Raw genomic sequence first — 22,208 nt, forward strand, 5'->3', positions numbered from 1 at the left:
GGAGAAGATCAGGCTAACAGCCCTAACGCCCTGAAACAAGCACTCACCTCAGCTCCAGTATTAGCGCACCCCAACTACGACTTACCAATGGAGATTTTTCCTGTTGCCTGTGGTTATGGTATAGGATGTTTACTGGATCAACGCATTCAAGAAGCAGAACCTCCGATCGCATAACCCAGCCGCCTTCTAACCAAATAAGAAGTGAACTACTCAATTACTGAAAGAGATGGTCTTGCACTAGTGTGGTGTCTCTCCAAGTTCCAATATTTTGTGTGTGGCTGCAAAAAAAAACTGGTCACCGATCATCAAGCTCTATGTTTGTTAATGAGCAAAATAGATCTTGCATGCCGTCTGGCATGCTGGAGCTTGTCCCTTCAGGAGTACGACATAACTATTGTGTATCGCAGTTGAAAAACGAATGGCAATGCAGACTGTCTGTCAAGAAATTCAATACTAATTGCGCAAGAGTAAGAAGAGGACAATTGTTTTATCATGAGAGCAATCACCTCCCCTGTACTTTCACAAGAAAAAGAAGACGAATTATCGGCCGAAAAACAGAAAGCCTGTCATAACTGGAATCGACTAATTGTGAAACTCCAAAATGGGAAAACCAGAATGCAAAACTTTTTGCTTTAGAACGGAAAGCTGAACAAGGAAACTTTTAAAAATGGAAAAAAAATCTACAGACTGATGGACTGGTCTTTCACTGGCCTCCTACTTGCCAACTGCTGACTTCCGACTGCCGAATGCCGACTCAAGTGAAGTTTTCGTCTTATATACGGTGAAACAAAGAGTCGAATTTAAAGTCAAATGAAATCAGGCGTGTCCAAAAATATAAGGTCAGGTGGAAGACGGCTGGTTTTACCGTTAGAGTAATAAAAATTGAAAGTGGGTCATTTGGAGCAACATAGTTGGGGTAAAAAACAGGGCAACGGCTATGAGATACGGGCAATAAAAGCAACATGTTAAATTTTACCGTTAAAATTTGATTTAGTAGGCGGATCGTCACAATTTGACAATTACTTAATAATTGCTGGAAGGGTTTTGGAATTTTTCTGTCAATGGACTAAGTCAAGGATGAATAAACAGAAAACAAAAGCCCTTGGACTCGGGAGGTAGTGAAATCGGGTACACTGGCCTTTGCCATGGTTAAAGTCAGCCGATATTTTGCCATTACTAGGAATTAAAGTTTTTCGTCTATTGCAGAGACATCTGACAGGGTCTGGAATCATGCATTTGGTCATTTGCGGGTTTTTGTGTGAGAGAATGCCTCTCGTCGATTCACTCTCTATCAGAGAGTGAGTTTTCTCAAGCCGACGGCTCTCTCCAGAACTGTTTACACAGCCCAAATTCTCCAATGCAGTGACCAAATAGCTGATCGAATCTTGTCGGCTGTCATGACTTTTGTTTGGATAGGGTGGATAGAAAGTCCTCAGAAGTCAGTGGTTTACCGTCCTGTCAGCCAGGGAGGATTGGGAATGAACAACACCACTTTGTTGTATCGTTCCCAATTCCTTTGTCCCATATATAAAGTCCTGATAGCCCAGCAGAAAGTTCTCTGCTCTGCTTCTGGTTATCCTTTCCTCTCCGCAACATCCTTCAGCTCTACAACCGAAACAAGCAAGCGGCAGTCATCAAGAGACCATCTTACCTTCTGGAACCCCTGCATCAGATCAAGGATCTGTATCATGGCGCAGGGTAAACCAATGATTCATGGGAAAACCTATCGTCATTGGATCCAGGAGATGAGAAGTCCGAGGAAGATAGAGATCCTGAGGACCGACTTGGACTGGTCGAATATATGGAGAAAGATTGCAGCCTTATCTGCCAACATCGAGGAAACAATGTTTCTCTTCAACCAGCAACTTCTACCAAAAATAACTAGATGCCATCGGTTTGATTCCCTCGCCGACGAGAATTACCAACTTTGTCATCAGTTTCCAGAAACCGATGATCGTCTAGTCATCTAATGTCCACTTCGAAACCAATTTTGGAGCTGGTTGGAGGGAACAGTACGTCGTCATGGTTGCAAAAGTCCTCCAGAAAACTTCATCCGTGTTGACATCGGGCCAATAAGACACTAACGAACCATCTTTAAACTCGTGGCTGCCTACATCTACGCTACGTGGGAGGAAAGGAGTCGTAACCAAGTTCCTACAGAAGTGGAAGTGGAGAATTTATGGGTCTCCATTTTGCCCCCTCCTCATGAAATAATTATGTAATAGTTGTCTTTGTTTTGTTCTATTGGATTTTTTTTTACTTTGTTATTTTATCCTTTTTTCTGTTAGAAATTAATTCAGTTTAAATTTGTCATCATATATCATTTTTTTACATTCATTGTTTACATTCTAAAATATCGTCTGAACCCAAAAAGTTTTAAGCTTGTTTTTATTTTGGTTTGTCAATAATTGCAAGATCATTTCAATTCAACTGCCCCTAAAAAAGCGTAATGTAATAAGAAAGGAAAATGAATAATAAAAAAAAAAGTTCGATCCTGTGTGAGAACAGATTGTCATGAGATTATTGGTTATAACTTCTATGCTTTTTACACAAGGTCATTCTTGCTCTTTCCAGAGAATGACCTTCCTTACTACCAAGAAACCCTTAATTGTTGATTACTAGAGGACAGTGTTTCGTATTTGAAAAAAAACGAGTATTTTAAAAATACAAATACTATATTTTAAAATACTCGTCCTTCAAAATACATTTTTTCTCCCAAAACCTCAAATACCAAATAAAATAAAATACAAATACAAATACAAATACAAAATACTTTTTTCCTTTATGGAGCAGTTGGACAACCTACGTTGCGCATTCTCCGCAAATGCGAAAATCAAATTTGTGTCCAATCTGTGATACGCTGTCTACAGCGTCTTATGGGAAAACCAACCATTTCACTTTTAAAATATTGTTTTCTTCTCTATAACTATGTTTTACCTCACTGTTGTACCTAACAGTGGATTCGCTTTTCGCGCAACGTAGGATGTCCAACTGCTCCATTCTTATTTGCCTCTTACTCCTTTATTTTTAACTGTCTGTCCAAGGTTCTGTCTTGCCGACATTCTTGTCACTGAATCAGAGGATATGCCAAGTTATTAGTTTATGCCATTACGTATTTTAAGAATGTTCATAAAACTTAAACACTTACCGTGGATATTATACAAGTTCTTCAGAACGCACAGTAATAAAAAACCATCCGATTTGTAGAGAAATAGAGATATAAGTTAAAGAAACTTGTGGTTTAATGAAAACACACACGAGACAAACAGACGACGAAAAATGCAATTGAAAGTTTTGAAACTAGAAAAAGCTATTGCAAAACGTTTTGCAGGTGCAATAACCCTGTCAAAATGAAGTTACTTTCGATTCATACACTGTTGCCAATTTACAAACTTCAAATCTTAAAAAAAAAGTATTTTGTATTTGTATTTGTATTTTATTCACTTTCAGCGTAAACGACCAATACAAATACAAATACTTTAAATAAGAAACAGCCCAAATACAAATACCGAATAAAATACGTATTTTAAGTATTTTATTTTAAAATAATTTTATTTTAATACCCAAATACGATACACTGCTAGAGGATCGCGTAGCGATCGGCAGAGTAATCGGAATTACACGAGAAATGAGAAGTGAGACCCTAACGGTGTAGACACAATTTTTTTAGGGATTTAGCTCATAACAAAGAACAAAAAACTACCCCGCACCGGACAACGCCCCCAATACTTCATACATTTAACGAATGGGAAACAAAACATAAAGGTAACTAAAACGGCGTTGGCCGAACATAAAGGCGGAGGGAGAAAAAAAAACAAAAGAACCGGAAAGTCTGCCGGATGAAAACAAACGTGAACATAAAGGGCCCGGGAGGAAAAAACCTGGAAACCAGGAAAAAACCCAAGCGAAGACTTTTTGAGATGACGGACGGCCAGATCTTGTGACGTTGGACTGAAACTTTTAAGGCCCGTACTAGCTCTGCCCGTTCTTCCTTCCACCTGCGTTATTTGTCTTTCTGAACTGAAACCTGGACTCGGCAGTAAACAAAACAATAAGAAATACAACAACCAGCATCACACAAAAAATGATCGCGGGAGGGAGGGGGGAGGAGACCCTAAGGGTGACTGCAAAGCGTGATGCGCTTAGACCGAGTTATTTAACACAGCCGCAGCCACTGATGAGACTGATTCTCTTCTGTAGAATCTACTAAAGGTCGATTCGGCCGCCCAACAGCCCGCGCGTAGAATTGCGTCGATAGAGAGACCTGAGGTCGCGGCTTTTGAAACCGCTGCACCCCTAGTTGAATGCGCACTGAACACCGACGTGTCAACTCCGGCGGATCCAATGAAACACTTAATCCAACTGCTGATCGTGTTGGACGAAACTTCACGGAATGGAGAGATTAACGCGATAAAAACATGAGAGGGTGCCGAGACGGCTCGGTTGTTCCCTGTACGTTCGATATAGGATTCGAGAGCACATACCGGGTAACATAACTTCTCCTGTAGGCGGGAAATAAACAACACTTGCAGAGCCCCGTTGTGTTGAGCCTTTCTAGGCTTAAAAAGGGAAAATTTTACGCTGGAATCAGAAAAAACTAAAGAATCAGTGGAGATGGCCGCCATCTCCGAAACACGTAAAAGGGACGCCAACGCAATAAGAGTAACTGTTTTGAGGGTTAGGTTTTTAATAGACAACCGAGAATTTTCGCCTAGCACTGACACGAAACGAACCACTAGCTCCGGGTCCCAAATGGAATTATACTTCGGCTTAGGCGGATTAATGTTGTAACAGCCACTCATCAAACTTTTCACTAGAGGGTGCTGACCTATCGGGCGGTTGTCAATGTGCGGAAGGGTGCTGGACAGCATGGAACGATATACATTAATGGTGCTATAGGCCTTTTCTTCCGTATGAAGCGAGGCCAAAACTTCCAAAACAAAACCTAAGGGAGGCGACAAGGGATTCTCACTCCTTCGAAGGCACCAATCAGCCCAACTTCTCCAAGCCGGACCCGTAAGCTGCGTGAGTGGCCGACGGAGCGAGAATGTTGACCAACGGCTTCGAAAATCCTTGCAAATGGAAGGATTTCTGGATAATTTCCAGGCGGCTAGCCGGAGCGATCCTGTCGACAGAAGTGGATGGGGAATCCCGAGCGGAGAGACTAGTAGAGACGCCGTCGGCTTCAGTATAAGAGGAACGTCACAAACTAGCTCCAGGAGAACCGAAAACCACGGTTGAGTCGGCCACACTGGGCAAACCAGAACAATGTTAGCCCTTTCCCTGGAAATTTTTTCAAGACATTTGAAAATAAGGACAAAGGGAGGGAAGGCATAGCCCGATAACCCCTTCTAATTGCGAGCGAACGCATTGACACCCGCAGAGCCCGGTTGGGGGCCCCAAGAGAAGAAATTTGGCAACTGCGCGTTCCATGCTAAGCTAAACAAATCCGTTCGCGACGGGAATGTACCGTTGATGCGATCAAATGTATTTCGGCACAACATCCAATCGCTTGAATCACATTCTGAACGGGATTCTCTATCGGCCACCACGTTTAGGACCCCAGCCAAGTGAACTGCCTCCACCGATAAGCGGCGGGACTCGCAAAATTCGGTTAAGCGAACGGCTGTTGTCGATAACGCCAAGGAACGCGTTCCTCCATTTTTATTAATGTAGCACACGGCGGTAGTGTTGTCGAGATACAATCGCACTGAGAGCTCCCGGGCATCACCCAGGAAAGTCTCAAGAGAAAACAGAGCGCCTAAGAGTTCCAGCTCATTGATCTGTCTCGCCGAATCCGACCACGTCCAAGGGCCCCGCGCCGTGACGCCATTGCAAACTGAGCCCCAGCCTGATAATGAAGCGTCGGAACATATCTCCACATCCGAAACTTTCGGGAAAAATTTTTTCCCGTTAACAGAATCTAAATTTGCCAGCCACCACTCGAGATCAACTCTAGCGGCTAGTGGCAAGACTCGACGAACCGATAAATTTCCCTGCGCTTTTTTAGACTCACTGATATAAAAGCGTTGCATACTCCGATAATGAGACTGGGCGAAAGGAATAGTCGGGATCGCCCAATTAAAATTCCCCAAAATAGAAGCGATAATGCGCAACGACACCGTGTTGGCCTCCAGGGCCTTTTTACACACATCCCGGACCAAAATGACTCTCCTTTCCGGGAGCGCAAAGGACATATCAATCGAGTTAACCACAATTCCCAGATACTCAATAAATTGGGTCGGGATAGCGAACGATTTCGCCCAATTAATTATAAAACCCAAACTCTCAAGCAAGGAAATGGCCACCGATAGATCGGAAAGAGCGCCCTGCCTCGTGCTGCTAAAAAACAAAAGGTCGTACAAATAGATTACCAAACGAATCCCCCTTTTTCTAAGCCCGGCCATACAAACAGCCGCCATCTCAACTGACATACTAATATCTCTCGGCAGGACGGTCTGAACCGGGACTGAAATAAAGTCAATATCCAAGCCATTCGAAACTGTATCTAAGACCCAAGGATCGTCGGTGATAGAAGCCCAAGCAGACGCAAACAACCGAAAACGTCCACCAACGCTTGGAGGTGGGGAGATGACGGGCAGAGAAGGGGAATTAATAATTGACAACCTCGGCACATACCTCCTGTCGTTGCTGAAATTATTTTTGGGTTTCTGAAATCCATTTCTCTTTCCCTGGAATCTGATATCGCGGAAGCCCTCGCTGCGTCGGCTCTCATAAGATGGACCAGCAGTCTGACCGTGGCGGTCTGGACGGAAACCCGGTTTCCTCCTGCTTCTCGCGAGAGAAGCGGGATCCGAGGCTGCAACAGCTCTGTCCGCCTCATTCTGCGCTTCCTTAAGTTTGCGTGACAGAAAAACGTCGGTGAACAAGAGCTCTCGAGCCTCCTTGCCCTCCGCGAATGCGCTCTTTTCCTCCAGAAGAAACTCCAAGTGAGGCTCAACTTTCTTCAGGTATGCTTCACGTCTCAACTTAGTGATATTGGCGTACGCACGACCCCACTGCTGCAGGGATGCTTCCACTGTGCGCCTAATTCTTGCTTCCATCGGCGACGGATTCTCCGTTTGACTGTCACTAAAACTTCTCACCCGCACAGCCAGTTCTATGAGTGGGGGAGCGATGTCCATAATTTTTAAGTTGGATTTTTGTTAGCGCCTCATCTTTATTCTGGACTTCCTTAAGCATAGATTTTGTCTTAGCTCGGCGCAGCAGATAGTTGTCCATCCTGGGAGGCTTCAACGAGAAGCCGCCTTCCTCAAAAGAAAGAGGAAACTCGGCCGAAATCGACTTCAATTGCGCTGTAGTAATGCCTGACGTAAAATAGCCTGAAATTTCGTTGCAAAGGGACGAAGAAATCGAAGGACAGGGAGTAACTTCATCATCGAACGTAACATCAGGCCCCCGTCTGGCTGTAGAGTGGGTTCCTGTGGAATCTCTTGGCCTGGTAGCTGAGAAGGAGCACTAGGCGGTGGATCTTGAACCAGGGGCACTGAAGATGCACTCGAACGAACCATTTCCGTGGCGGCCCGTCGGCTTAATTCTTCTTGCTCGAGCCGAAGCCGTTCTAAATAAAGCGCTGCCTCTCCTCGTCTTCGCGACGCCAATCTAAGTCGTACCTAAGGCCCGGAGAATGAAAACGATCTTCATGCCATGCATTATTCCAGCAGTGTTGGTTGGATACAATGCACTGGAATCTGCTCTCTATGGTCATGTGAAACATGTGCAGAAAATGCCGACGACTACATGTGTGTTTCGCGTGCTAGTGGCCTATGAAATAAATTGGAGCAACTTGCCCCGTTGGCATGGGCAACCTGTCCCCGGGATAGGGTAAGTCACCCATTTAGGGGTGTCCCAATAAAACATTTTTTCCATCATGATCGCGTTATTTTCCGTATTTCTTGTCTGAAGCAATTTTATAGATGAGATGTTTATTGATATTTTAAATATAAATTTGTCTCAATTATATGAAAAGTTTAGGCATACACTGTTAAAAAGGGTTTTATTTTTCGAAGGTTTTTAACCTTCGAAAATTTGTAGGAGGTTTAGAAAATTGAAAAACGTATAAAATACACTGCGAAATTCGAACGTAAGAAACCTTTTCGTTATTTGAATGTTTAAAACCTTCGATTCTCAAACTACTGTCTAATATCGACGGTATAACGGGATTTTAGCGTACTGAAATAAGAAAATAACATACTTTTATTCGTTTTTACCATACTTAAACTAAAATGATTATACTTATCCCATTGAACATACTTAAAAAAATAGTAAAGTTTTTAGATAAGTATTTTTAAAGAAATTAATTACTGAAAAAAAATAAAGTGCCATAAGTCAACGTACTTTATTTTTATTTATATACTTATTTGAAAACAAAAACTTTTCATTGAAGTATTTTATAGAAAAGCAAGTGCTTTCATACTTTTATTTCAATTTCCCGTCGCCTACATTACCTTACACACTCACATTTCTCAATTACCTCACATTTTTGTGAGGAAACAAAAAAAAAATTTCTAAGTCCTTATTCGAATCCCCAATATACATAGCAAAATAATAATTTTGTTAATAACAATAAGTAGATTAGTGGGCAGAGCGGGTGACTGTTGATGTTGAGGTACAGTGTTCAAACCTCACCAAAGACTTGTTTTTCGCATTTAAGTCTAGGTACTCTACAACCGCTGTGCATTTTTCGAAGGTTTAAATACTTCGAAAAATGAAAGTTTCGTTTGGCGTAAATCGAAACGTGTAAACTAATTCAGTTTTCGAAGGTTATTAACCTTCGATCTGGGTTGTTGACAATTCGAAGGTTTTTTCGTTCGAAAAACGAATGACTTTTTTAACAGTGATGGGAAGCTTCTAAAAAAAAAGTGAGCCAAGTAGCCCCGGTCTCCGCTACACTAGCAAAAGTGGGATGTAAAAATTGTAATGGCTGTAATTATGATTTTTTAAAAAAGAAAAAGGGAAAAGACTTTGTCTTTCGTCCTGCACCAGTTTTACAAAGGAAAGGACATCTCGAGTCCCAGTGTCGTGGCTACCATTCAACTGTTTCGATGAAACATTTCCGTAGGCGATCGATTGGAGTCACAAGATGCAGCAACAAGTCGCACTGGTAAAAATGAAGTAGTCAAATAGGACTAAGTTGACGATCTATTTTCTTCACAAAAAATAAAAAGTAAAAAAAAAATAATAATAATAATAATACAAAAACGAGCTGGTATTCGAAAGGTCAGAGGTAAAAGAAGTTACAGGTATCGTTTGCCCTTTTGTCCAGCTTCCCGTAAACCGAAGAACATGACTTAAAGAAACCAAATAGTCATGTCAAATAAAATATGAATACATAAGGGGGCAATTTCCCATACAGAATAGCGGTGAATGTGCACCCATCACAGCCGATGTGTCTCTTTTGCCTTCATGTAGAGGCTAGCCCCCACTCATCGCAGGCCGACAAAGAGCAACAACTCAAGTTTCTGAGCAATAATGTTACTCGAGAGTTTGATCCACAATAAAATTCAACCAAATAAACACAGGCACGACCCCATGATCGTGCCTGTGTGAGGAAAACGAATTTTCTTTAATGTACTACACTTGGTTTTTAGCCTTCTAATGGCCTCGTTTCTTCGCTGGCTCAGCGGGATTCAAAATGAAAGTGGACCTATTGTGAGCATATTGTGCTGACGCAGGAGCATGAAAGCTCTCTCATTTGTACCGTCATCGATACACACGTTCTTCGCGTACTCCACCTTCAGCTGTCATAATTATAAAAACAGCAAATAGACTTAAGAGTTGAGGACGAAAACCGATGCTGATGCTGAAATTTCATCTTCGCCCACGTGAAACATCTGCTATAACGGCACTGAAAGTGAAATTGCAGTGCACGAGAAGCTATTATGTGTTAGAGCTCCTATTCTAGTTCAGTTGCGTGAAAAATATATGGTTTGAATAATCCATGTCCATCAGGAACACGGTTGCTCTGTGTCACCAATTTGGTGGGAATCAAAGAAATGTCAGTCACCGTGATTGCAGTCTATGCGACCACACTCACTGTCTAAAATTTCATCGATGATTTATCATCGCATTTGATCATTCTGCAATTTGCGTCTGTGCTCTGGGTACTGTATAAATTTGTATGGTCTTGTCGTTTGTTACGTCCAACAGAACAGCACCGAATGGAAGAGAAAACCGACCGCCATCAGTCATCCCGCAACGGCCAACGGCTCGGGTGTCCAGATGGCGAAACCACTTCGCCAGCATCAGCACCGCAATCACCATCGCAACAAAAGAGTTGAAGGTACGTACTGCACATTATTCGGCTGCCAAGCGTGAAAGACGTGTCAACTTACGCCTTCGCCTTCAACCCTTCCGCACTGTCGTCCTCGCCTTTTAACCGGTCAATTTCGATTTGTCTCTTACCAGCCAGTCTCCTTGAGCAGAACGGGACGACCATCGCCAACAGGAACAGGAATATTAATGGCAGTCATAACAACAATGCAACCAAAGTTAGTTCGACCCCCAGCGAAGAATTATCTCCTTGGTCACCCTGGTCCAAGTAAGTTGCATCGGCGAAGTATTTATTTGGCGTTCACAATTTGCAATTCGATTTCTCTGGACACGAAGTGCTTACATTTATCGTGAACTAACCGTTGTCGGGTTAGGTCTGGTGTGAAGGTGCATCTGGTTCTATAGGTGCTTGACTGGGTGGACAAAAACGATAACCGACGGTGCCGTCACGTTGATTTATGAGCTCGGTTGAAACACCTTACTATGAATGGGGAAAAAAACAACAAAAAAACAAAAAAAAAAACAAAAAAACAAAACAAACAACAACAATAAAACAAACGTCGTGAATCATCGTGCCAGACATTAAGGATAACAGAATTTGAAAGGATCCCAAATCATAGCGCTATTTTGTCAGTTAACTATAGTTTTGTACTGTTCGGTCTACTGTTACATGGTATTCCTGCTTTCCTCCTTTTTTTTTTTTATCCCTTTTGCTGTTGTTTTCAATACGCAAGGCCATACACGTCAAAAAGACAACGTCCGTTTCAGCCGGCACATCCCGATTTAAAAAAAAAAAAAATAATAATTAATTATCTCAACCTTGCTAAACGCTAAAGGGAAAAAGATGGATTTCCGGGTTTGAACAAGAAGAGTCTCGCTTTAATAAGACAATACAAAAAATGATGTACTATGCGACCATCAAATACCGTCATGGCCACATACGCTATAAAGACGATAAATAAAAAAATAAAAAACAAGAAAAAAGATGAGCTTAGCAGTTGATCAAGATAACAATACAAACCCCAGCACTTGATTTTTTTCTCGTGCGATCAGGTGCAACAAACGGTGTCGCCAAAATCGCCAGCGCAAGTGCATTCCATCGACAGATTCTGAAGCGCTAAAGCGATGCATCCAGCAACACGTGCTGAAGCAGGAGCGCACGTGCCGCAAGGGGCGCTGCAAGCGCGGTGGTAGGGCCTTCCATGTTGTTCTTCCACCGAAACGGGAGAGTCTCAAGCAGCCAACCACCACCACGTCGTCGTCCGCCTCATCCACCCAAAACCAGCAGCAATCCGACGTACGCGTGCTGCTTAGTCTCAATTCCATTTTCTATTCTTCATGGAGTCGATGGTCGACATGCACCAAAGCTTGCACCACAACACGTTACAGGTAAGCCAAAAGTCTGGCATCAGTTCAAAACAATCGATTCAAAAATGGCAAACCTCTGCGAGATAGGACGTGCCGCTTTCAAGTGGTCTGTGGCAACACTGTGCTTCACGAAGAAGCCTACTGCTACACGGAGGGAACCGACTGCGAAAAATGGTACAGCGGCCGATCACGGTACACCAAAGATGACGACAGTGAGTCCACATTTAGTCGCGTGATGTCGTCCAGCGATAAAATGTATTGACACACCGCGTTATCGTTTGTTAGGATATGAGCACAGTCCGGTGGCAGTGGCAGAGAAGAGCAATGGCAATGGCAGCGCCAATTCTAGCAATGCTAAAGGTCAGAAGAAAACCAAAGACGAATCGGAAGTTGAAACTCAACCGGAATGCGGCGTTTCGGCGAGTGGCAATGGAGGTGTCGGAAGTAGCGGCGTCAGCAACCTGTCCTATAATTTGCAGCTGCGCATTATCGGCGGTAGGGAAGCAACGCCAGGCAGGTGGCCGTGGCAAGTGGCTATTCTCAATCGTTTTAAGGTAAGGCGTTTCGTCATCCCTAGTCTTTTTTTTTTTTTTTTTTCCTTTTTCCTTTTTTTTTTTTAAAGTTGAGTCATTCTTTTTTTTTTTTTTTTTTTTTTTGATGCCCTTTTTCGTAACAACACATTATTATTTTGTTTTATTTTATTATTATTATTTTTTTTTCATACTAGGAGGCGTTTTGTGGAGGTACTTTGATCGGAGCCCGTTGGGTGCTGACGGCTGCCCATTGCCTCCGGAAGAGACTCAACGTCCGCATAGGAGAATATGATCTGGTAGAACATGATGGTACCGAAATGGATTTCCAGGTTAGTTTTTTTTTTTTTTTTTTATTTTATTATTATTATATTTTTAAATCTTAGCTGCCGTGCCAATCAAAGTTAATCGATATGGGATGCGTAGTAATGTTTTAAAATACTGAAATTTTACTTTTGTCTTTCAGGTGGAAGAGGTATTCGTGCATCCGGATTACGATCCAGAGACGGTGGACAATGATGTAGCCTTGCTACGGCTTCCTGAGGCCATTAAGCTGGGTCACCAGGGCATGAGACTGGCTTGTTTGCCTCAACCTGGCCAGTCGTTGCCAATCACACAAAAATGTACCATCATCGGTTGGGGCAAAGAAAGAAGTTCACACGTTTTCGGCACTGAAGTCCTGCACGAGGCCGAGGTAACAGGCGGAGGAAGCCACCAAATTCGAATTCAATGCCGGCAAAAATGCTCTTCAATGTATTTACTTTGAAAAAAAAATATATATATTTTTTCTTTCTCGCTTTTCCCAGGTTCCTATAGTAAAAACTTCGGCCTGTCGTGAAGTTTACGAGGATTATTTCATTACGGACAACATGTTCTGCGCGGGCTATCGCAAAGGGCGGATCGACTCGTGCGCCGGTGACTCAGGTGGGCCACTTCTCTGCTCTGTAGGTGACCGGTGGACTATCTTCGGTATCACAAGTTTCGGGGAAGGCTGTGGCAAGCGTGGCAAGTTCGGCATCTACACCAAAGTGCCAAATTACGTCAGTTGGATACAGCGAGTCATCGACCTAAATGGAGGGATCTAACGGTTTACGTAGAATCGTTGCCTACGCCGTACAATCGTCTTCCCGTGTCTTTGGCCGAGCGAACGCGCTGGCTCCGAGATCGTCTTGCATTGAAACTCGTCTTTTTGTTTATTTTATTTCATTTTTTTGGCTTCTTGTCTTATTCGGTTTGTTTTGTTTATTTTTGTTTTGTTTTTTTTTGTTTCTAGTTTTTTTCTCGTTTTTTTTGTCTTTTTGTTTGTCTTTATTTTGTGCTGCTCCAACAAATGAACACATATTTATAGATTTTTAAAAACATTATATTTGACTCGCCATGTGACAACTAACTCCGTATAATACATCAAGTTAACGAAGAGAATCAATAATAAGAAGCTAAAAGAATCTGAGGAATCGAGTCATTTGAAGCCGATTTCCTGCTTCAATTGCGCAGTAGCCTACATGCGAAAACGTGTAACGGTTTATCTGGCTTCTTACAAACGCTACCAACTACTCAATAGGTCCCTCTTCGTCCCTGCTGTAAAACTGTGATACGTGCGCATGCTTTTCGCGAAAAACTGAAAGATTCAAGTATTGTCAAACATAATAACAGAAAAAGAGAAAAAAAAAAGGAATTCAGCACTACGCTGCCCTTCATAAATAACTTGTAGCTTTGCAATCGTTTCCTAAGCAGCTTGTTAGGATGAAGTTCCATTTCCCGTATCTGAATGATACAGTTTGCGTAGTAGCTTCGTATTTCCATCGTTATATTATCGAATGCCAGCGTTCCACTGAAACTCCGGGTCGGTGTGCCATGTCGTGCCAGTGATCAATCCCAGTTGTAAGGGCTGTACTACTTGCCCAGGTAGAAAAGAAATGACGATGACCCAAGGTGATGCGTCCCAATGTTCTCTTTGTTCCTTAAAAAAATAATTAAAAAAAAAGAAAAGAAATAAAAGTTTAATAAATAACTAGACAATCCTTTAAGTCGCTCGTTTTTGGACGAAAAAACATGAGAGAACGACTTGTGTGATATCCAAATAGGATTACCTATTGCGGATTTGGTGACAAGGACGATTTGGCAGGAAGCCTCATGCAGCATTTTAGGCTGAAGGGCGAAGACAAACTTCTGGCATAACGCGGCCGTGGCCTCGTCCCTCCGGATGCTGTTAGTCCTTCGCGAAGACGTCAAATATCCACGTTCGTACAGCAATACCTTAATCGTAACTAGACAAAGAAAAAAACAAAAAAAAAAAAAAAAAAAAAAAAAAAACGGCAAGTTTTGGAAGGTTTGGAAAGTTTCTCACCAATGCACTTATTACAGCGAACTTGGAACTCTTCCCACAATTCTTTATACGTACAATCTGAAAGAAAAAAACAGCTTTTATTTCTCACCTTTCTCTTTGTCTTGGTTGTTTGGAATGAACGATGTTGGACGAATTTGCAACAGTTCCAATATAATCCGTCCGTGGTTAATAAGTTTTGTCTCATCCGACCAAACTCGATACAAAAGTGAAATTTGCATTTCGGCCTTGGGCACTGATTCCGCATTCTGTAACGAAACATTATTGTTAAAAAATAAAATAAATAAATAAATAAATAAAACATTATTTGGAGAAGCAGTGAACTTCAATCCATGCGAAGCTGCTTAACGTTACAGGTTTCAATTAGGTGCGCGGAAACGCCAAATCACATCAAAATCATTCTGTTTAGTGATATAATAAAACGATGTACATCGTGATCGTGATAATAAGACGAATTATTTTAGGAACAGCTTGCAGACCATTGAATTAATAAAAGAACAAGCTATTGCTCAAACTATCGGTTTGTTGCAGTTGCAGAAACGTGTACACAGATGCAGTTAGCCATCTGTTCAATTACCGGTATGATGTTTACCGAAAGCAACCCAACGTTCGTCAAGCGATTGCACGAAACGTCGTCGTCTACGAACGTTCGTGTGCGCATGCCTTTATAGAAATAGATGAATCATTTGAAAGTAGACTGCTGACCACCTTACCACAATGTCTGCATGAGGTGAAATAGCTTGTGTATTCTCCAGTAGACACCACCTCACTTGGCGCCGGTGATTCACTCCATTGAAGTCAGCCATGCTGAAAATTGCCTGACCTAGGCTCACTGAGCGTGAAACACACCTTTCGTAGCAGGACGTTTCTGGGCGGTCACGGACCATCAGCAAAATGTCAGTTTTATTCAAAGGCGAACCGGACATGTCCAGTTCGAACACTTGATTGAAGAGTGGATTGCAGTTGGACTTGAGCGTCTTAGTTATGCATTTGATCTGTCTTTCGGGAAGGATTACAATCTAGTAAATAATTAGAGAAAACACTGTTCAAAAATGTTGTTCTTTAAAAGTATTAAATGGAATATTTCTGTGGATTAAAAAAAAATCACCTTGACGTATGGATCAGGAGCAATATTTTTGCTCCTAGTCGGCAGATTGAGTGCACCCAAAATCTTGAGGGTTAATAGCTGACGCGAGGAATTAAATTGCAATGAAAAACCGATTTTTGCTTGACTTGTGTAGACAAGCTCATTTGTTTCAAGATCCCGCGAGTACAGCTTCAAGTTTAGATTGGCAGGATCCAACAATTTGCTGTTGACGCGATGAGGGCAGACGGTATCGGTAGCCGAACTGGTCTCAAAACCGAATCTGGTTACTACATTGTTCAATGGTTGAGATTCTTTCGTGAAACTGGACTGAGACTCAACACTAGCGGGATTCTTTTGCTGTAAAAAACAAACAAAAACAATAATAATAAAAAGAATCATACATGTTGATGAAAAGAAAACATTCACGCTTAACCAATTTCATTTTGCGATCTGTGTGTGGCAGCACTTTATGAGTTGCTGGTAAAACGAATGAGACAATATCCTCACTGCGGATGACGGGTATTTTGGAGGTAATTTTAAATCTCGGTTTGGCGGTGAAGCTGTTTTTTGTCTGCTCATGCTTATTGAAGTTCGTCTTCCTTTGCCACCAGAAGAAGAGACAACACACCGTAGCGGACATGATGAAGATGAAGAAAGAACAGACAGCTACGAATGTAGACTCTAGCCCGTGAGTTGATAGTCTGGAAACCACAAAACGATTGAAACTCAAATTACCAGAACGATGAAAGAATGAACTTTATCCAACGGATTTGAAAAACAAAATCGATAAAGGCAAACTAACGCTCTTTCTTGAGATTCGCCAGTCGCAGGTTAATGCTTCCCTAAGCAGTAGCGACACGTCCAGTTCAACTCTGTGTCACAGGCGAATTGCGTCAGCGACAGAGGCAACGAGTAACTTCACACGGAAAAGGTATAAAATTGAAAGACACGTAGGCAGCTGTGAAACTAATACCGTACTCGTCCTGGAGCCACAAATGCGCGTTCAGATCAAACTGTGACGTCAAAAACTTCTATTGACCAGCGGTCATTTACAAAAACGGGCGGAATCCTGGACAAGACAACCAGTATTTTTTTTTTATTTTTTTGCGGCGCTAAACGAACGTCCAACACCATCGCATCCCAATAAGGTAATAAATATCATTCTAACTGAAAAGGACTCGCTTTCGTTTAAAGAACCTTATTGCGTGCATACCATATGATTCCCCATCTGCTGTATTGCACTCAAGGATAAAGCTCGAGTTTGCATATAGAAGCTATTGTGTAGAGTACGGTATTTATTTTATTTTTATTTATTTATTTTTTTTAAGCATACAATTATCCAAGGTTGTTCCAACGCAGACACCGAGCACACTTGTTTTGTGTTTTTTATCAGTTCCGGGACTGAGCGTGAGATGGCAAGGTCGCAGTGCCATAATCGTCCAACTACGCGCATCGCTTGCAGGTGTGTGTGTTTTCACTGACGGCTGCATCGTGATTACGGTTGACAGAGATGCAACTAGAACACAGGCAATGCCTTTATCACGTTCACACCAACGTGGTGATGAGTTGGCTCTCTTGGTTGGCATGATACTGAAACGGTGAGACACCATTCGGTAAAGCGCAGGAACGAATGGGGGAGCTTCCGCTCAATAAACCCATTAAAGAAAGGAGACAGGCCGTTATATATCCATTATATAAATTATGATCCAAAAAAATGGGACAATAAGTCGATTTCACCTATATAAACAGAATATTAAAAAAAAAACTGAATTGCGTTAGAAAATGAAATTTTTGAACGAAAACCGTTATCATTGGGTTATTTTGCTCAATGGTTGCAACACCTCAAACAAATCCTTGGCCTCAACCTTTCAATTTCGGATCAGAATACAGAATACAGAATGATTCTTCGAATAAATTTAGTCTTATTCTTTTCATTCTTCTTATTGTTTTCGACCTCAGATTCTATTCTTATTCGACTTTTAGATCGAATAAATTTTCAAATAATCGATTGGTTTTTTTAAAATAAGCACTTAGGACTCGGCCCCGATTTACTAAAATCCGGGGCGCCCTACAGTTTGCCTAACCACCTTGTTCAGATTTCTTATTGCTTGTGGAAAATGGAAAATGGAGTAGCTTAACTGCTCAACTGTAACATGTCGCATTTCACCCAGTTTGTTGTACGTCCCTACAATTACTGCTCTGCTCTACGTCCTATAGGACCGAATTGTATTACGTATTGCATCATAGTTAATGATTTAACAAGATTTCAGCTTTTTACACGGTCGGTAGCAAGTAAAATAAAAATTACGCATTTTTTCGCAAAGAAGCCTTATATAGACCTACTGTAAGAAAAGCTAACTGGACAGCAATGATGAGTTAGCAAAAATTATTTTGTCTTCAACAGGATGTTGAATTCTACTCCTTCTGGCTTTCAACGCGCTATAAGAAATGCGCTACGAAATAAGATCATCTAATGAAAATTTAAAAAAATTATATTTGTATCAGACTGCTGAACCACAATTATTACAATCAAAATCTGTCGTAAAACTGGAATAGTCAAAATAATATCTCAAAGTAACTCGGTATAGTATTGTTGGCCTCTGTTATTCCCCTCTGGCGTTAACCGAGTAAAAATCTGCTGTCATCGACATATTTTCACAAAAACATGTTGTCAAATAAAGCGTACAGTTTGCAATTTTTATTTAAAATCCATAAATTTTGTGTAAGATTCATCGATTGGCTAAAGATCTAAATCGATCGTTGGCCAAGTGTACAAGAATGAGCTATTGTCAACCTTCCAAAACCTTGCGTCACACGTTAACCTTTATCACTGAAAAAATTTATATAACGCTGAGTGATAACAAAAGTCATTTGGGTCGGCTAGATGTTGCTATCGATGACTTATTAAATCACGTGCTTTAACATGTGAGCAACCATTGCGTACTGCATATCGATAACTTACCCTGCCCATAGCTTATAAAAGTTCTTGCAGCGTTCCCTTAGGTGTCCGCTGACACAAAGCAGTCACGATGGAGTTTTTTCTAGTTGCCGTGCTTTTCGTAAGTGGCCTAGGCAGTGTAATCAATGGCCAAACAGTGACTACACTTCCGCGCCTGGTAAGTGAATTCAAATTCAAAAAAGGTTTTATTATAAAGAAACTGTTCAATGGAAGTTGGATGGTATTTGTCTCGCAGATTGGTGAAATTAGCGCTTCAGTTCCTGCCTTTGCCGACATTCACGAATCAAGTGACAGTTCACTGCCTTATGCTGACAGATTTACGCTTTATGTGTCAACTTTCAAACCATTTCAGCTCAAGGTATTAAATGTTTTTCTCTTATTTCAAAAGTATTCATGACAATGTTACTGACTGTCGTTGTCTGAATCAACCAACAGACAGATCCAGTTCTTTTTTTGCGTTCACCTGGAAGATATTTGTATGATACCACCAACTGGCCGATTGAGATTCTAGCGGATAGCGCCCTTTGGCCTAATAACCCAGACCTTCTGCCAAGTAAGACGACATGCATAACGTAATGGTGGAGATAAAATTTATTAAATGAATGTGATGACTAGCCTCTAGTTGTCATTACGAATTGTGAACAGGCATTTAGTTGCATTTACTGTAGCTTTAAACAAAGTAATCGGATGTATGTAGATGATGTTTTAAGCAACTTAATGTGTTCCGTTTTCTCCCCCATCCAAACAGAATCTATTGTCGATGGCTATGAAGGAATTGTTCAGACTTCTGGATTTTTGGTTCCCGGAAAAACTAAGGGCCAACTTCAGTTATACAACATGAATGCAGCTATTCCAGCTGACACTGAAATCAACATCGCTAGTAGTGATGTAAGTAAAAAATACAATAACAAAAACAAAAAAATGTAATAAAACAAAAAAAAAACAAAACAAAAAAAAAAACAAAAAAAACAAAAAAGGAAACAAAAACTATGAATTAAAAGCCAAAGAAATTAAAAAGTCTCTTTAAAACATACAAGTTTAAAACTTCACAAATGAAAACGTGAAAGATACTTTTTTTTTATCGTTAAAGGTTAAGGATTATTCGTATCACCGTGTTATCTGGAAGGATATGGACGGTGATGGTGATTTAGACGCTGTAACAGCTCGTTTCCACAATAGTAAGATAAATTCATGGCTCAAAGAAATAAAAAAAACGGTAAAAACCATAAATTTTGTTACAGCTGTGGAAGAACAAAATTTTCTTTGGCTGGAAAATCCGGGCCAAGCCGTTCCAGGTATTAATATCGATCACATATCTCATGTTGGTAGGGAATATTGAAACTTGGCTTATTGGCACTAATCTTTGGCAGGTTGGACCCAGCACGTCATTTATAACCAAGGGCCTGATGTTCACTTTCGTAACATATTGTTAAATTCTTCTGGCCTTCCTTTTGACTGCTTCATAGCCGGTGAACTTTGGAACAAGCGCGCTACACTATACTGCATACCGCTTGGAGCCAGCAATGGCTGGAATAATCCTGAAAATGTTATTTGATTAGCTGATTGAAACACTTAAAAAAAAGGGCTTTAAATTTTACTTTATGTTACAGATTCAAATGAGAATCATTGATGATACCGTAGGTCAAACGTTCGACCTCCTACTTGAAGACTTCGATAATGATGGACGCATTGATTTCCTGCTAACATCGTTTGATGATAGTTTCGGAGTGAAATCCGGCAGTGTTTATATTTACGAAATTCCTGATGATATTTTGTAGGATATTTTTTTTTTCGTTCCAGATTTATTTAAAGTTTGATAAATACCATAGTGTTAACTAAAACATAATTTTGAAACAATTCTGTGTTATAAATAGTACTGGCCCCTGGGTTCGCCATATCATCGCTGATAACTTCATTCCTGACGGAACTAACACCATGTCTCCTGGAACACCACAGTCTTTTTATCCTAGTGCTGACTACGCCAATGAAATTCTCCCTGATGGCAGGTGAGACTTAACACGTACGCTGTGTAACTGAGAGCAATTCCCAACATCAATTTGGGTATATGTAAACTTTCAGGAATCACCGCAAGTGGATTCTCGTTAGTGGAGATGATGACGGTAAAATTTACATTCTACGACCAAAAACAGAGGCGGCCAATGACTTCTCTCCGTATGAAAAAACCGTACTCATCGATACAAATGCCCAAACAGCAGGTGAGCACATTAGTCTTTTGGCATGGCTACAATTGTTCATTATAAATGACTCTTCAATCATCCAGGAAAACCAGCGGTAGGGGATTTGGATGGGGACGGTTATACCGATTTTGTAGCTCCCGGCTATTCTGCTGATAAACTGTATGTATTCACATATGCTCCTTTGCTTTAAAAGCCCATCCAGTGCAAGACTATTGCCAGGTTTTTTTGAAACCCTGTGTAAATTTACATCTTGAATACTGAAAATCTAAAAAAACCAAACAAAAAAACTTCGTATTTGTCTCTATCCTCAAAATAAATTGTAAAATAAAATTTTTCGAATAAAAATTTAGAATAAAAATAAAGAATCATTGATTTTTTATTCGTTATTCGTCGAATAAATTTGGTGTTATTCTATTGGTCTTTCTTATTCTTTTCACGTTATGATTGCTATTAATTACTATAGGAGTCGTGTAACGATATCGAAAGGTATAATTCTAATTGTGCTAGAAATAAATGAAGTGCCGACCCTAAGGGTGTAGACCAATTTATTTAGCTCTTTAAAGGAAAAAACAAAGGAACAACTATTCCCTTCCTGCTGCCTAAATACGCACCCTCTCCTCAGAATTATTTCACCAGGGCTTGTAACAACACTTAAACAAAATAAACAACAAAACAAAACAATGATTATGAAATCTGTGATGGACCAGAGACAAAACCTGACGTTATTCTGACAGGAGAAAAAAACTGTCGGTATTGGCAATGATAAAAGTAACAAACAGTAGTGGCAATCAAAGATTAACTCCACCAAGAAAAACAAACAAAAATTGTAGTTCTTTCTATAGCTGCCATCTCGGACAGGTGGGATACTGACTGTAGAACTCCAAAACAGTAGAACTCCAAAAACAGTAGAACTCCACAGACGTAAGAACCCAATTTTTAAAAATAGGTTTGAAAATTATTAATAAACCCTACAGTAGAACTCCATAGGCATTAGAGCCCCCCCCCCTCTTAAAAAAAATAAAAATAAAAAATTGCATCAGACAATTGAACTCCTCTGTCCGACAACAGCACTCCATCGCCCGACAATAGAACTCCAATGATTGTAATATAATATTTAATACCCGACAGTAGAACCCCACCACCCGACAGTAGACTCTAAAGATTAAAAAAGAAAATATGTATGCCCGACAATAGAACCCTAGTGATTTTGTTTATTGAAATTGGTTGCCACCAGAAAAACTTCAATAAGAGTCATTAAGTCTGGTTGCGCTATGCGCTTTCTACGCGGCTAGGCCTGAGTGTGAGCGCAAAAAGCGCGTTATCGGCTTGAGTGATGTATTTCATGGTTCACAGCACCGACAACAAATGCACTGGGACGAGTCTGTAATTATTCCTTCGAGTGTACATTTCATGTGCAGTTCCACCACAG

The 22,208-nt window shown here is 40.9% G+C and overlaps 3 protein-coding genes, 1 long non-coding RNA gene and 1 pseudogene across 5 annotated transcripts; 2 read left to right on the forward strand and 3 right to left on the reverse strand.

Annotated features, from left to right (window-relative positions):
* Nucleotides 1–3,500: 3,500 nt before the first annotated feature.
* On the reverse strand, nucleotides 3,501–7,900 carry LOC116933148 (annotated as a pseudogene).
* A 525-nt stretch (nucleotides 7,901–8,425) lies between these two features.
* On the reverse strand, nucleotides 8,426–11,449 carry LOC123476011. Its single transcript, XR_006651580.1, has 2 exons — nucleotides 11,315–11,449; nucleotides 8,426–10,774 (listed from the first exon to the last, which is right to left on the reverse strand). It is a non-coding gene; the product is annotated as an uncharacterized LOC123476011 (long non-coding RNA).
* Nucleotides 9,552–13,613, forward strand: LOC116933150 (transmembrane protease serine 9). The gene is made up of 8 exons (XM_045179339.1): nucleotides 9,552–10,303; nucleotides 10,429–10,561; nucleotides 11,347–11,682; nucleotides 11,749–11,873; nucleotides 11,947–12,215; nucleotides 12,389–12,523; nucleotides 12,658–12,885; nucleotides 12,998–13,613. Exons 1-8 carry the CDS (start codon nucleotides 10,243–10,245, stop codon nucleotides 13,274–13,276), a joined length of 1,566 nt encoding a protein of 521 aa, XP_045035274.1. The 5' UTR covers nucleotides 9,552–10,242; the 3' UTR covers nucleotides 13,277–13,613.
* Nucleotides 13,537–16,775, reverse strand: LOC116933152 (synaptotagmin-9). 2 transcript variants are annotated; one of them, XM_032941007.2, is made up of 8 exons: nucleotides 16,601–16,775; nucleotides 16,425–16,538; nucleotides 16,056–16,323; nucleotides 15,644–15,979; nucleotides 15,249–15,554; nucleotides 14,627–14,783; nucleotides 14,282–14,458; nucleotides 13,537–14,151 (listed from the first exon to the last, which is right to left on the reverse strand). In XM_032941007.2, exons 3-8 carry the CDS (start codon nucleotides 16,260–16,262, stop codon nucleotides 13,997–13,999), a joined length of 1,338 nt encoding a protein of 445 aa, XP_032796898.1. In that variant the 5' UTR covers nucleotides 16,263–16,323; nucleotides 16,425–16,538; nucleotides 16,601–16,775; the 3' UTR covers nucleotides 13,537–13,996. The 2 variants fall into 2 exon arrangements, with proteins under 2 accessions (XP_032796898.1, XP_032796897.1); XM_032941006.2 differs by having other exon boundaries at nucleotides 16,596–16,775.
* Nucleotides 16,776–18,576: 1,801 nt separating this feature from the next.
* On the forward strand, nucleotides 18,577–21,149 carry LOC116933151. The gene is made up of 11 exons (XM_045179340.1): nucleotides 18,577–18,738; nucleotides 18,817–18,939; nucleotides 19,017–19,134; nucleotides 19,330–19,469; nucleotides 19,672–19,759; nucleotides 19,823–19,876; nucleotides 19,952–20,127; nucleotides 20,192–20,355; nucleotides 20,456–20,587; nucleotides 20,661–20,797; nucleotides 20,863–21,149. The coding sequence occupies exons 1-11, from the start codon at nucleotides 18,652–18,654 to the stop codon at nucleotides 20,967–20,969; spliced, it is 1,326 nt and encodes a 441-aa protein (XP_045035275.1). The 5' UTR covers nucleotides 18,577–18,651; the 3' UTR covers nucleotides 20,970–21,149.
* Nucleotides 21,150–22,208: the final 1,059 nt, after the last annotated feature.

The sequence above is a fragment of the Daphnia magna genome, linkage group LG9 (genome assembly GCF_020631705.1).
Source record: "Daphnia magna isolate NIES linkage group LG9, ASM2063170v1.1, whole genome shotgun sequence".
In the NCBI taxonomy this organism is placed as follows: domain Eukaryota; kingdom Metazoa; phylum Arthropoda; class Branchiopoda; order Diplostraca; family Daphniidae; genus Daphnia; species Daphnia magna.